At 40.6% G+C, this 15,838-nt stretch overlaps 1 protein-coding gene across 7 annotated transcripts in view; it reads right to left on the bottom strand.

Moving 5' to 3' along the window:
• Nucleotides 1-15,838, bottom strand: part of PLEKHH2 (pleckstrin homology, MyTH4 and FERM domain containing H2) — a 119,369-nt gene that overhangs the window by 45,994 nt on the left and 57,537 nt on the right. For 6 of the 7 annotated variants that reach the window (XM_073339078.1, XM_073339080.1, XM_073339074.1 and 3 more), the window contains 6 exons: nt 14,868-15,012; nt 10,451-10,587; nt 9,324-9,434; nt 7,957-8,043; nt 7,288-7,446; nt 3,886-3,966 (listed from right to left, as the gene is read on the bottom strand). In XM_073339078.1, the coding sequence (XP_073195179.1) occupies nt 3,886-3,966; nt 7,288-7,446; nt 7,957-8,043; nt 9,324-9,434; nt 10,451-10,587; nt 14,868-15,012 (720 nt within the window). The remainder of the gene's footprint in view (nt 1-3,885; nt 3,967-7,287; nt 7,447-7,956; nt 8,044-9,323; nt 9,435-10,450; nt 10,588-14,867; nt 15,013-15,838) is intronic. The other variant, XM_073339076.1, reaches the window with a different exon arrangement.

Here is a 15,838-nt window from a genome sequence, read left to right as displayed (position 1 = left end):
GAGAGGAAGCGTGATCTTGTCATTAAAGCACAGTCCTAGGAATAAGAAGACTTCAGTTCTATTCCCACCTCTGCTACAATATATCTACAGGATATATTGTTCTTGGTAGTTGCACATGGAATGCGCAACCTATCTGACACAATAGGTCTTGTCTCTGGGAGAAGATGCAACCCTTGAGATATCCCAGGCCCAATCCATTTGAGGATTCTCAAGCTCAAGACCAGGATGCTGAATTTAAACTTAGGGCATCTCTACATGTACAGTGCTGCAGTGGCGAAGCTGCACTGAGGCAGCTGCGTCTCTGCAGCACATCTGGTGAAGATACTCGTATGTCAACAGGAAAGCTCTCCCCCGTCGGCATAATAAAACCACCTTCGCAAGTGGCAAAAGTTCTCCCACCGACATAGTGCTTTCCACACCGATGTTTATGTGGTGTAACTTATGTCACTTAGGGGGGTGGCTTATTCACAGCCCAAGCAACGTAAGTTCTTTCAACATAAGCTGTAGTGCAGACATAGCCTTAATCTCGTATTTGATGGGGCGTCACTGTGGCAACTGGAGCATCACTATTGCTGCCATTGGATCCTTTTCAGTGTCTTCAGTTTAATTCTCAGGTATAGTGGATTGCAGTATTTAAGCCTGGAGGTTACAAATGCATATATGACTATGGTCAAGTCCTCCTCTGTCAGGATGGATCTAGTCTATCAGTCAGCTATCGGTGAAAGAAGCAGTTTTTCATAGGTGTAACTATGTGGGCATCCACTATCAATGAGGAATACCGAAGGACACAAATACTACATACCATTTTCACAATTAGCAGGTGGGCTTATGCCCTCTAAAGAGGATGATATCATCATGCTGGCTAGTTTCTTGAAAGATCTCCCTTTCCCTACCTTTGTCTGGAGTATCATTTGTGTACTGCTGTTTATCAAGGCTGTGGTATCTTAAGACCATATATTTAATATGATGAGTGAGGGAAATGAGACTTGAGGAGCATCTTCCCATCACTCTGAGCTGAGTCTGATAGAAAGGATAGGAACCATTTCAGTGTGCTGCCACATACACCAGGTAAGAATTTGAGATAAGCCAGCACAACTTCATGGTCTATGGTGTCCAGTGCTGTGGAGAGATCCAGCAAAAAGAGAAGGGATATTTGTCCATGACCAAGAGCAGGTTGTGCACCATATTTATGGCACATTATTGGGCGGGAATGTTTTTTAAATATCACCAGAGACCAGGTGTAGTTGATGCTGACTCTTTGCCAGCTTCTCAATAATCTTGTTAATAAATTGGAGATTAGGTACTGGGAAGTAGCTGGCAAGTTTGATTGCATCAAGAATTGTCGTCTTGGATGCTGATTGGAAAATGAGTGTTTTAACGTGAGTGGTAAGGTACCCCCTTTGAAGAAGGCATTGGCTGTTAGTGAAGGATGCATATTTCTTGGTTGTACTTCACTAACCAGAATGGACATGGGTCAAAGATACATGTGCTGGCTTGCCTTTCCTGTAGTGCTTCTTAATTTCTTCCTTTATGAACCGGCCAAATTCTGAGAAAGGGGCTGTTTAATCCTAAGGTTCAGAGATGCCATCTCAGTTCCAAGAAACCTTTGCTATGAAGTACTTGTGCTAAACAGTATTTTTATTAAACTTAAATTAGGTTTACAAGAAGCTGTGTTGACAGATGATTTCAGTTAGTGTAATCCTTCTCCATTGTTTGGCACATGGTTTTCAAAACAATAATGCTATTTTGAATCCTTTTAACCAAATGGACTCCATTAATGTAACATATACAGCAGTTTACATTACTGAATGCCTCACAGGCTCTTTATTTCTATACACACATTCCATTGTAATATAAACATGTTTTCAGTTAGCAACTCCTTGAATATTGAAAAATAAATCAGTTTTGTCTTTGCATATGCAGTATTTTTAAAGTACATTCTGATTATAAAAGCTGCACTTCTTCCACATTACCATTTAATAAAATAGTTGTTCATTTTGGTTTAAAAAACTGCAGTAAAACTTACCCAAATGTTAGACAACTATTTATGATGAGCCAGCTAACTGCCTATGTATTTCTAAAGGGCCTGCTCACAAGGAATAATTTTCAAAGATAAGAACTTGAAAATGCTTGTACTTTAAACATACAGATTTCTTACTATAATTGAGGTAAAAACAAATTTGTCATCAAATCTCAGTCAATGTTTACACTGAAAATGTAAACATACCTTTTCTTAGTAGCTTCTCTGTAAAATGAGTTAGAAATTAATATTCTGAAATGAAAGTTTTACTGGATTTTGGAACATTATAGCACTGGTATACTTTCAAAGAGTAATATTAAATAAACAAAAATCCTGAAGTATGGCTTATTACTACTTGTTACAATGTACAGTACCGTAAGTAAGCACTACTTTACTAGTTTAAATTTTCCACTTGCCTTCAATGACATTACTCACACTGCAAAGTTACTCATATGGCTTAGTGTTGCTAGGATCTGGCCCTAAATCAAGAACAAACAGCAGGAGGCAACAGGGAGAAGAAGAAAAAGGGAAGGATGATGGAGAAAACAATATGCCAGATCTAAAGCCCAGTGAAATCACTATTAAGCCTGACATGGTTACATGCTTGTTTAGAGGATAATGTATATGTACGCCGAAAGTAACAATGGAGGTTCTCTGTGCTGCTTCTACTATTATTATTTTAATGATTTAATGGAGTCAATACACAGTCAACTGGCTATTGAGTTTAACTTTAATAAGGTTTGAAGTGAGTGAAATAAAATATACTAAAACTCAGCGGTTAACAATAAGACTGCTCAGATATCACTAAAATCCCCATTTTCCATCTCAGCAATGGAGACGTTTGGTCAGAGCAGTGGGAGAATGCACTGCCCAGAACGGGGGGGTGGGGCGGCATATTTCTGAGAAATGCTCCCCCATCTCAACAGGCGATGAGCTGCAATACTGGTTGGACCAGAAAAATGGATGCATCACTTTCAGAACGCGGGAACGGAGTAAAGCATGTGACCACAGATGGAGGAGCTGGGCCCCTTCTCTTCCTTGGGTTCTTGCATCCCACTGGCTGTTTGTGGGAGTGTGGGAGCTGACTGGCCCCTGCACTCCCCCTCCCAACAACCAAAACTTTCCCCCAGTCATCCTGAGTCCCTTGCCTCTTCAGCTGCCCTGCCCAACCCCAGGAACTCAATAGGTGCCCTGCCCTCCCTTTAGTTGTAGACAGTGAACTATGCTCCCAAAAAAACAGACAGACAATCAGTCAAACCTACAGCATCTTGGAATCAGGAAGGATTTTTTCCCCACTGGGCCAAATAATTGGCAGTGGTCCAGTGGGTTTTTCACTTTCCTTGCAGCACTGTGAAGGCACAAGTGGGGTAAAGAAGACGACCTGGATGTCTGTATATTGCGGGATAATATAGGAAGGTTCAACTTGTTGCAACATGAGGCTGAAGTACAGGGAAGATAAAGGCTAAAAGGGCCAGCTGCAGAGATCAATGAGACTGAAGATTTATGCTGGTGGACCTGTAAGGAGAAGAGGAGACCTGAAGTCTTTGTAGACCAAAGTTCCCCCTTTAGTACCCTGAACCCCCCTTAGGGGTGAAAGGTGAGAGGACTTTAGAAGTGAGCTAAGTCCAGGGGGATAGGCTGAAGAGTCTACCCTCAGTTATTTGTTCTATGGTAGGAGCCTGTAACCCTGCACTAGGCTCAGTTAAATGCCTGGCATGAGATGGGTAGGCATATACTATTCATAACCAGTGTTAGTTAATAAAGTTGCAGCATCTCGATTAAAAATCCACCTAGTGTCTATCTTTCATACACCTGAGAGTCCTGAGCAAACAAGTCACATTATTTTAACCATTAGAAAGACATACCTTATCTTCTTGACTACGGAAATAGTAAAGAGTTTTTCCAACCAGAGTACACCACACTCTTTTGGAGTATCCATGTTTCACCTGAAATTACAATATAGTTAAGTACAAATTATTTTTAATGTAAAACTTTTTTCTGAGATGGGCCCAGCCAGTGAAGCTTAGATACATATTTTAATTTCTCAGAATTCTGATGGCTGGAATAAAGAATTCCTGTAAAACATTACTATAAATATAAAAATTTGAAGCTGCATGACTTTCTGTATTACAGGCATTACAATTAAAACATAACAGGCCTGATTCAAAGCCCATTCAAGACAGCAGTAGTCTTTCCATTGGCTTTGGATCAGGTCCTACATAGAAAAAGCTGAGGAAATAAAAATTGGAGGGGACACTCAAACTACTACAACTAATGGTAATTAGAACTCTTATAGTGCCTTACACCCAAGAATTTCCAAGCACTTCATGAAAATTAAGTATCAAAACCCATATGAGGAAGGTAAGTCTTAACATCCCCATTTTACAGCGGAATAAAAGCAAAGGCACAGAGAGATTAAGTTATGTCACACAGTAAGTCAGCAACAGTCAGGAGTAGAAGCTGAGAGTCCTGACCACCGAGTTCTCTGCTTTAATCACCAAATCAGATTCTCGCCCATGCTAACTTTGACTAACATCATTCCTTTGAAGAGATGAAAACTAGCTGGTGAATGGAGTGGGATAACTGAGAGTAAAGTTGGAGAATAACTGAGAGTAAAGTTCGAGTAAAGAATGGAGTGGGATAACTGAGAGTTGCCTGCTTCCCCCAGGTCCATTGAGTAAATTAGCACAAGGTAGTGCTAAGTGAGTGCATCTAGCACTCAAGAAGTCTGGTTATAACACAACAGCCATGGGAGCTGAAATGAAGTTGCCCTTTATTCCCCACTTATGAAGTGGCATCACTAGCTTTTTGAATGGGGAAAAACATTTTAGAACAATCTCTAGCAGTAAGGTTATTGTCCCATAACTGCACAGATTAGGACAGATAGTTTCCTCATTCCTACCTATTCTTCAATTCTCATTAAACCATTGTAAAGAATAAAACAGACACCAATACAATTTTTTTCAGAGACAGCTGTGAAACATAATGCTTTCTCACTGATATCACTGAAATAAAGGGATGCTCTTTAGGGATATAAAGGGATGATGTGACCTAGCTGGGAAATCATTACACTGGCTCAATGGTTAACTTTTTAATTTATTAAATATTTCAAAACTTTATATTTCTAAATAAATAAGGTAAGACAGTCTTGTATTCACTCATAAGTATCTACTGTAATTGATATTCTATTTATGACCAAAAACAGCTGGTTTTAGAAGAGCATATGAAGTGACTGTATTCATGAAACCATGAACTTGAAAATCTTCTTTGTTTGTACCTCGTATAGTTATAAGACAAATACACCTGAAAAATAGGTAGAGAAAAAAGTTGTTCATCTCTATTTTTTCATGTTTGCTTTGTGAATTAGATAGCATTTGGTCTACAATCAATTAAAAAAGTTAAAATCCTAAAAAATCTGTTTTATATAAATTTTAATGGAAATATTAAAAGAATCTATGCCTTACTGTAAAAGTAAAGGAAATTAAACAAGAATAAAAGAAAAGCTACAGTTTAATTTAAACCTATGAAAGCAAACCAATTCCTCTTGTTCTGTTAATGCTTTAAAATTACAATTATAAACAAATTCCACCACCACCACAAGAAAACCCTTAATGGATTTGAACAAGCCTTGGTAAAAGTTAATTGCCGGAAGGCTTCAGTAGGCTGTCGTAGCAAACCAACTATACTCATAAGTACAAAATACTGATGACGCTGAGGAGGAGGTGGCACTTTGCTGTGAAACAGCTATTGTTAAAAGCAACAGAAGAATTGATTCATCTTTAAATTTAAGCTATTTTAAATTAAGAATGGAAAGTGCAGTTTGTACCACAGTGTAACACCAAACTGAATTCAAACAGGGTAGAGAATCTGCATATCAAGTGATAAAAATAAGGAAGGTCTAGAATACATTCGTATAGACCAACATTACACTTTCATTGACTTTGCTATCTTAAAAACAGAAAGCCCCTTCCTGGTACTTCAGGCACTAGGCTCAAAATTTTCAAACACAGGTGACTAACATTACCTACATCCATGTTTAGGGTACTTAAATGAGCAGTCTGATTTTTTTTTCCCAGAGGTGCTGAGTGTGAGACCCAGATTTTAAAAAATTGGCCTAATTTTCTGATTACTAGGTAAATAGATTGGGTCAGATTCTCTGCTGTGCCCCAGCCCCTTTGTGCTGCTCTGGAGGTGCAAAGGGACAGGAAAACAGATCGATCTGGCCAGCTGATCACTTTCCCGGCATAAAGGTATACACAGCTAGTGCAGAACTAGGTCCTGCACCACATTCCCACCCAACCCTGATACTGGTGGCATCAGGAGCATGTACATGACGGGATCATGCTGAGCTCTGGCTGTCCCCACCTCATGTATACTCCCTTGAGACAACTGTCAGCTGAATCTCTGCCATTAAGGGCTTTTCCATTAGTACTGACACAATACACAGACATATAGCATATTTAATAAGAAGCTGGAAGGTGTTTCATTCTTCACAGATCAGAGTAGAACCTAAAGGTGAAGCCCCTGGTAAACTGCAATAGTTTCTACATTCCTGTGAATACATTAATGATAGACAGTCGAAGAGCAACATCTAAATCTGATGAGTAAATTAACCTTAACATAGTATATTCCCTCACTCTACACACCATCCTCATTATCTTGAAATATCTTGTTTTGACTGCTGATGTTGGAAAAAAGAGAGTGCCTCTTACACAAATGTTTAAATCGAGGCATGTGCTGAATCAGGGCCCTAATGATGTACAAACAGAATTCAGCATGGAAGGTAGTGAATCAAGTGGCCAAATGAAAAAGACTTGCCAACTTAGATTTTTATTATGGTATAAGAGGAGTAGGCAGTCCTTCTGGTTTATTCACATTGTAAGAGACGCAAACCTAATAGCACGTCTACTTTAATCTATTTACTCTTATGCTAAATATTTATAGTACATGTACTTTTGGACTTTAATTTTGGATGTCCCTCAAACAGCACTTTTGCAAAACCACACAAGGGTCAATGCCAAATACTGCAGCCAACTTAGATACTACTGTACAAAGAAGTCCTTGTTAAAGATCCAATTATGCTCCTGTTGAAACCAACTGGAGTTTTGCCACTGACGTCAATGGAAGGACTGGTTACTAAAATTAGTTTACTACAGGTGTTTTATACAGTTCTTGTTGCCTTTCTTCACTTAGAGATATTAAGCAGAAATATTTTTAAAAATAAAACCAGAATAAAAATACTTTGTTAGGGAAATAAGTGTCCCTACCTTGGTCAGCAATCCTTTCATGGCTGGCTTCACATCAGGCTGTATGAAAAGTGGACTAGCAGCCTGAACTTTAAGAACATTCTGCAGTACTTTGATCCACTCTTCTAAGATGTTTGGCGAATCTGCAGTCAGGTAGTATGTTCGTTTTTCTGTGATCAACTAAATAGTGACAGAAAAGATGCCTTCAGTTCTAGGAATATGATGCATTTCAACTTATTTAAAACAATACACATTTATAAATACAAAATATTTGCAACATTTTTACTGTCAATTTTCAGAGTAGAACCGCTTAATGGCCATGCAGAGCAGGCAGCCCTATAGTTGAGATCTCATTTGAAAGATCCCCCTATAGTAAATTACATGGAATTCATTTTACCTAAGTTGGAATCACAACTGGTGAAATGTGAACCTGTGGTTTCAGAGTGCTTGGAGCACAAAGCCATTCCCTCTGGGTTACATGTTACAGGTAACAATCTTACCTTGACAAGAATATGAAAAAGATAATCCTATATAGTCTTTTCCATCTCCAGTTTCTATGATTGAAACAATCCCTCCCCCCTCAGATGGAGGGCACTGACTGCCTCCAAAAGGAAACATATTTGGAGGAAGTGTCACTTTTAGGGGTGGAAAGAGACAACCCTCTAAAAATACAAGGAGATAAGGAAGCACCTGAACTGTTTGTTTTCCATCACCTCTTACAATGTGGCTGGATACGCTTAACTCAATTTGACCTTGTGGCTTTCGAATTACATCACTCTGTGTGAAAGAATGGGAAAAAAAGGATTATTCATCTGTAATAGTAATACAATACTGGTATAACACATTTAATACTTGATCACTGGAAGCATCCAGCACCTAGGACGGGGCAGGCAAACAGACCATTTAATCCAGCCCTCAGCTCCTGCCGGGAAGCAGGATCAGGGTTGCCCCGCTCCAGCCGGAGAGCAGGGTCAGGGGCTTGCTCCACTCCGCGCGGCTCCCAGGAAGCAGCCGGCATCACTCCCCCCTCCAGCTCCTACATAATATGTGGAGGCATGGCCAGGTGGCTCTGCACGCTGCCCTGTCTGCAGGCACTGCCCCCACAGCTTCAATTGGTTGCGGTTCCCGGCCAATGGGAGCTGCAGGGGTGGCACCTGTGGACGGGGCAGTGCACAGAGCCGCCTGGCTGCACCTCTGAGCCAGAGGGGGGACATGCCATTGCTTCCGGGAGCTGCTTGCAGTAAGCGCCGCCCAGAGCCTGCACCCCTGAACCCTCCCCCCAAGACCCAATCCCCTGCCACAGCCCTGATCTCCCTCCCGCCCTCCGAACCCCTTGATCCCAGCCCAGAGCCCCCTCTTGTACCCCAAGCCTGTGATCCCCATCCCCATCCCAGAGCCCTCATCCCCCCTGTGCCCCAACACCCTGATCCGCCTCCAAACCCATTGGTCCCAGCCCAGAGCACCATCCTGCACCCCAAACTCCTCATCCCTGGCCCCACCCCAGAGCCTGCACCCCCAGATGGAGCCCTCACACCCCTCCCCTGCAAACCAGCCCCCTACCCCAGCCCTGATCCCCCTCCCAGCATCTGAATTCCTTGGTCCCAGCCTGGAGCCCCCTCTAGTACCCCAAACCCCCCATCCCCAGCCCCAACTCAGAGCCCTCTCCCCCCTGTACCTGAACCCAGAGCCTACTCCCACACCCTAAACTCCTCATTTCTGACCCCACCTCAGAGCCCACACTCCCAGCCAGAGCCCTCACCCTATCCCGCATCCATACCCCTAATTCCGTGAGTATTCAAGGCCCACCATACAATTTCCATACCCCGATGTGGCTCTCAGGCCAAAACATTTGCCCATCCCTGACCTAGCAGGTACACTGCCCTGAAATCCCATAAGATAAAAGTTGAGGGTGTTCAAAACTTTGAGGAACTGGGCTCTTTATTATGAAATGTTTAATTTAATGTATTCAAATGAAGAAATTTATTTTTCCATCTGGCAATTTTAGAGTCATTTAGAGGAATCAGGAACTAAACAGCAAACACATTACTCATACTCACCGGAGATTTGTAGTACAATAACTCACCGCCTTTGAGCACAAACCATCGTCGTTTCCAGGTTTTTACTTTGCCACCCATTTTTAACAAATATCCAGATTTTTCCAATGGCTCCTGATTATTTAAAATAAAAAATAAGGGATGTAATATATTATAACAAGGTATTTTGCCAAAGAAAAAAATGCCTGCATGGTAAATAATAATTATTACAATACTTTAGCTTTTTATAGTAGAAAGATCCAGTTTTTACATGCATTAAGATTCATGAGAGACAAAGTATTTTTCCTATTTTACAGTTAGACAGAGGTACAGAGATTTGATGCACAGTAAGAGCTAAGAACAGAACCCAGGACTCCTGATTCCCAGACCCAAGCTCTAAGCATTATACAACATTTTAATTAAATAATTATAAAAACCATTCCACATAAAGCTTGTCATTTTAAAAATATATATGCTCAACCCCTAACTTCTGGCCTAACCGACTGAACAGTCCCAGAGAATTATAATTCCGCAGCTGCACACCAACACATCTTTAGTGCAAACACCAGCAAAACAAAGCTCAGGGTTTGCTCTCTGAGAAAAGTGTCAGGAATTGAGGGATATCGTTCTCATCCCCAATCAGCCAAGCTGCTTGGATACCCAGGCCACCGTCATTAATACAAGCGGTAGTGAGGAATACAGTTGCAACCTGTTACCCAACACTGTGGGTTTGGATTCTGTGATCTGTGCAGCATGCAGACCCGTCTGATATGATATACACGTCTGATATGCTCACAGTCCCCCACATCCTATGTGAGGAAGTTGCAGACACCCCATCTATGGACATCTTCTGTACTGTATACAAGGTGGTACGTAATTCTCCCCACCCCTGACCCTCTAGTGGGGCCTCTGCTGTTGCTGGTGCTGAGGCTGCTCCTCTGTACACCCAACCTGGTTCTTTTACGCTGTGTTTAGATATTTCACACACAATAGGTCACCCCAAGTCAGCATATGGGTCATTTAATGAATCTGAACACACTGCTACTTGTAATCATTACACTGTGTGCCAAGTAAATTTAGTACTGGGCTTTGTTAACATTAGGTGTAGAAGAAAGAAATACTATTATTCGTTGCATAACTTTGGTACTCACATTTTTTCCATTATCACTAGATGAGGAACAGGTTTTAGGGAGTTTCTGCTCTGGCTCTGAATAGTCTGTATCTGTTGAGTAGGCATCAGGGGGAATAGCATAGTCACTTTCTGAGGTCATAGAAGACAAAGACACACCTGAGCAAAAAGGCAAAAAAGATGCCAAATGTATATTTCTTTGCCATCATATTTTAGATATGAGAAATCGGGCACGGGTATGGAGGGAACAGCTGAGCTGGGAGTTGTTGACAAACTAAAATATTAATAGCATTCCAGGGGAATTAAATATTTTTGATGAGAATATCAAGCAGTGCAAGTAAATTCCTTAAAAGTAATAAGGAAGTGTTTATTTAGGAATTTGGCAATGCTCCTGCCACATAAACATAAAGAATGCCAAGCACAATGTGAAAAATGTTATGTTCAAGAACATGATTAAAAGAAATTTAATATTTACTGGTTGTAAAATATTCTTAAATTTCAACTTATTATCTGAACTCAAAGATATATTGGGAAAAATTAAACTTTCTCACATGGTCTACAGTTTTCAGCTACTGGAAAATAATTATTTAAATAGACTACTGTAAGTCATCAACTTTGGAAGGCTTATTTGACTTTCAAGTGAAATCTGCAGCCACTGAAATTTACAGGGATCGATTCTTGACTCTTCTGTGCAACTGCAGCAATGTAAATGGTCCTTAGAATGCTGTAGAAACTCCTGGACAATACTTTACAGCATAAGTGGATTTCCAAATGATGTAGAGTTGCTGCAAAAACTTTATCCTTCCATCTCTACAGCCCCCAGCATAAGGGGCAAGCCAGAGCCACACTTTAGCTATTCTCAGCTGGTGGAGAGCAGCCAGAGCACAAGTTAGAGCAGTCCTAAGGCTGCCAGCAGCCCATCATTAATTTCTTCACTTCCATAAATCAGGTTCAGTATATATGACAATGTCTCTTTGTCATTCTTTAATCTTCAAAAAGAAACAGTGTTCTCTAACTCCATCTCTCTCTGACAATGTGCATAAGAGAGTGATCCTCAGCACCTCAACAATCAAATTGAATTAAACCATGAAACGGGGATTCACAATACGAACAGGCTGTTAGTTATGAATTAAAACTAAAATTATTCCAAACAGGTGTGCAAACACTCCCGTAAGAAACAAAAATATAATACTGCCACATCCTGTTGTCACTGCTTCATCTAAGAGCAAGATATCAGGAGAATCTTTCTTTCAAAGGAACAAAATTCCAAAGGAAATAATTCAGTGATTCCATAAAGTCATCAATTGACTACACTTGCCCATAATTTCAACAGCCATAGATCAAATATTAATTTTCTACCCGAAACACACTGAAGCCCATATTCCTTACAGTCAAATGGGGCTACTTAATGACTTATGAATGAAGGAAAATATTTACAGTCTCTTGTTTAAAACATTTAATTGTTTACATATATATCTTTTAAATGCCATCAGATTTAATAAGTTCTGTTAAATCACCACACTTAAGAGTTCTGCAGTAGATCACTAGCATTGCTGTACATCATATTACGTCTCTGTCTATTTTTTGGTGATCAAGTGTGGGATCTTCATGCTAAAGTATAAATGATTTTTCTTTCTTTTTTCTTTATCATCTGGTTCTCTCAGGTAGTTAGTTGCCTGTATGGCAGATGAATTGCCCAAAGGTCTGTCATGTGCTTAGATTATAGATGAGCTGTCTAAATTGCCTTTCCCTGCCACTCTTATTTTCTTTGACTCGCAATGAATGTGGGGAATTTTTGTACTGTCAGTTATGAATAAGAGCCTGTGCAAATTTTTTCCTGTCAACAAACTGTGTATTCAAATCCAGTTTCAGAATAAAAACAAGTTTTAGCCCACGTCAACCTGTTTCTATCAAAAACCACATCCCGTTTTTGCCCTGAATGATTCACTAATATTAAAACAAACTCTTTGCTTATTCATCATAATCGGAAAAAACATTTCCAAATGTGAAACAGTTTCCTTTTGAAAAGATTTACTTAAAACTACTGTTCAACTTGGAAGAGTTACTGTGTAACATTTATCAGAGTAACAGCCGTGTTAGTCTGTATTCGCAAAAAGAAAAGGAGGACTTGTGGCACCTTAGAGACTAACCAATTTATTTGAGCATGAGCTTTCGTGAGCTACAGCTCACTTCATCGGATGCATACCGTGGAAACTGCAGAAGACATTATATACACACAGAGACCATGAAGCAATACCTCCTCCCACCCCACTGTCCTGCTGGTAATAGCTTATCTAAAGTGATCATCAAGTTGGGCCATTTCCAGCACAAATCCAGGTTTTCTCACCCTCCGCCCCCCCCCCCCCCCACAAACTCACTCTCCTGCTGGTAATAGCCCATCCAAAGTGGCCACTCTCTTCACAATGTGTATGATAATCAAGGTGGGCCATTTCCTGCACAAATCCAGGTTCTCTCACCCCCCTCCAAAAAACCACACACACACAAACTCACTCTCCTGCTGGTAATAGCTTATCCAAAGTGACCACTCTCCCTACAATGTGCATGATAATCAAGGTGGGCCATTTCCAGCACAAATCCAGGTTTTCTCACCCCCCTCACCCCCATATACACACAAACTCACTCTCCTGCTGGTAATAGCTCATCCAAAGTGACCACTCTCCCTACAATGTGCGTTTGCACTGTAGGATTCTGTTTATTTTGTTTGATTAATTCCATAAAATATTAGCTGATTTTACAAATAAAAATATTGTTTTCGTAACTTCCAGACCTGTAAATTCATCTGGGTTTTGAGAGTCAAGCTGGGCTCTTTCCTCCTAAAATAATATCAGTAATTATAATACCATAGGCCAATATACCCTTAGTTTTACCTGTGCAATCCCACTATCTTCAAATTATGCATTATAAATAAGAACACATGCTCAAGGCTGTGAAGAAAGACTTCTGAATGTGAAACAATGCAGGGCTATCTTCTTGAGTCTCCAGAGACAGCATGAAATAATAGGCCAGATTCCATGATTGCCTACAATATTGTAAATCCGCAGTGATTCTAATCAATTCAATTAAGATAGATTGGTGTAGAAACTAGTGTGAGAAACAACTCAGGCCCAAAGCTTCGACAGGTATCAACTTAACTATCAGCAAAGATAAGTCTGGCAGGGAAGTGGGAGAAAGACTTAAGCCCTTTTACACTAGTGCAATCCAACTGCAGCATGGATTTGCACTGACACAGCTTAGGTGTAGCTACATCAATATAACTACATCAGTGCAAATAAGCCCTTACATATCTTAGCGGGCACTTGGCATGGTAGAGAAATTGGGTATGAGAGAAACAAACCCAGTCAGGGAGGGCTTCAATACTTCCCACAATAGGAGCGCTTTAACAATTATGTTCTGTTTCCCCTATCAGAGGACCAACCAACCAAACCAAATTGAGGAGAAAGAATTAGGTTAAGGACAATTCTAGAAAACAAGAATGTTGTATACATTCTATGCAAGGCAGAGTTTATTGGGGAAACTTAACAGGGGCCTGTGGTTGGCACTCAAATTCTGCTAATCCATTGACTACATGTGCCTGAGTATTACATAAGTGAAACTCTAGTTAGTTAGCAACTGACCTTGTCCAATCAGAGTAAGTAAATAACAATAATATTTTGATATCTGTAACACTATACTATCAGAGCATCTCAAAGCAATTTACCAACAGAAAATTAAGGCTCACTTCACCCCTGTGAGGTAGGTAAATGCTATTCCCTTTTTCCAGAGGGGGAAAACACAAGCACATGGAGGGTAACAGACACTTGTGTGCCAGGGACTAACTTCAGTTCAGCCTCTTCCTCTCTTGGCACAGGTCTCATGGGATGCACTATAAAACTGACTGCTTTAGAGGCAGAGAGGATGGAGAATGCCTTTAAGAAGGTGGGCTTCACACTATGAGATCAAAGAACTACACTGAATTCCTCTGCTGTCTGATTAGGTTAAATTATTACCTTATAAACTTAAGGAAAAGATTTTGCTGACTCTCACTATTTTTTTCTGCTCAGTTATTCCATCTAGTTACAGTCAAAGGTCACAAAAATCCATAACACTTCAGGGAACAGAACCCAGATCCCCTGACACCCCGCCTTGTGCTTTAATCGCAAAATCATCTTTCCCCTCAAATGACAAGAAGATACTACAGCAATACCTTAGAAATACATATAAGTATTGGTAATCAAAAAAAGGAAAGCTGCCCATTCTCCTGCCAGGTTGCTTTGGTTTCAGCTCTGATATGTGAAAATTATAACAAACGAGCTAGATCCATGTTCAAGACAACCATATTTTAAAAATGAGAAATAAATTGATATGAAGAAGAAACAATGCACGTGCTCCAAAATCATATTAAGCCTCTCAAAATATTTGTTTTTATGGTTTTTGCCCACCTCGTTTCATGGCCCTGGGGCTACCTGGGCCACTTCTACTTCGAGAGTCTGATTCTGAGGTCCGTGAGCTGGATCGGGAGCTGTCTTCTTCCTCTGATCCCGAAGAGTCATCTAAGAATGGGCTGTTGCTTATTTGAGTTGCTTTCTACAGAAATTAACATACATTCTTTGAAACTTTATGCAAAATATACTACTTTATGGATGTATTTATTTTATTGGCTTTTAAAACAGCCTACTTCTGCAACAGGCACTATAGATGCCTACCATGCTAAAGATTTAATTGCAACAATTAAAACAAAGCGAAACCAAACCAAACCACTACCACCGATTATATACATCACCCACAATAGAGGGTGGTATAAAAACTAAAATTATTGGCACTAGCATTGTTGCCAGGAAATCTTGCCAGGACAACTACCACCAAGAGATGTAAAACGAACCCAAAAAAATGCAAATTAATCCAGCTTAAAAATACCTAAACTTTACCTTGTGCCCCAATACTCACCAAACTTTCTCTCTGGTGCACCAACAGGGAAACATGAGTACGAGGATGAGTATATTTCACTTTACAAATAAAACTCACAGGGCATGATTTAGCAGCCACCTATGGTCTAAGTTCTGGCTGAAGGTGTGCACTACTGCCTGTTGGCGAACCTGTGTTCTGGCAGACTGAGGTGGAGGTTGGCTACCCCAAAACTATGGTGAGGCTGAAATTAACACTGAGGGAATGTTCTGAGGCAGGGCTAAAAGTGAGGCAGCCACTGATCCAACATTAAACATCCATGTAGGGATGACTCCTGTTCTTGGCAGGAATCATTTGCACAGCAGGATGTGTGTGGGGTCACTCCTTGACAGAATACAGACACACATTAATGCTGCCTTTGCAGCATGTGTGTCTGCTAGGGTTGCCAACTTTCTGACCAAACAAAACCAAACGCCCTTGCCCCGCCCCTTCTACGAGGCCCCACCCA

The sequence above is a fragment of the Lepidochelys kempii genome, chromosome 3 (genome assembly GCF_965140265.1).
Source record: "Lepidochelys kempii isolate rLepKem1 chromosome 3, rLepKem1.hap2, whole genome shotgun sequence".
NCBI classification, from domain to species: Eukaryota; Metazoa; Chordata; order Testudines; family Cheloniidae; genus Lepidochelys; species Lepidochelys kempii.
Note: the sequence above shows the minus strand (reverse complement) of the source record. Positions and strands in the feature narration are given on the sequence as shown.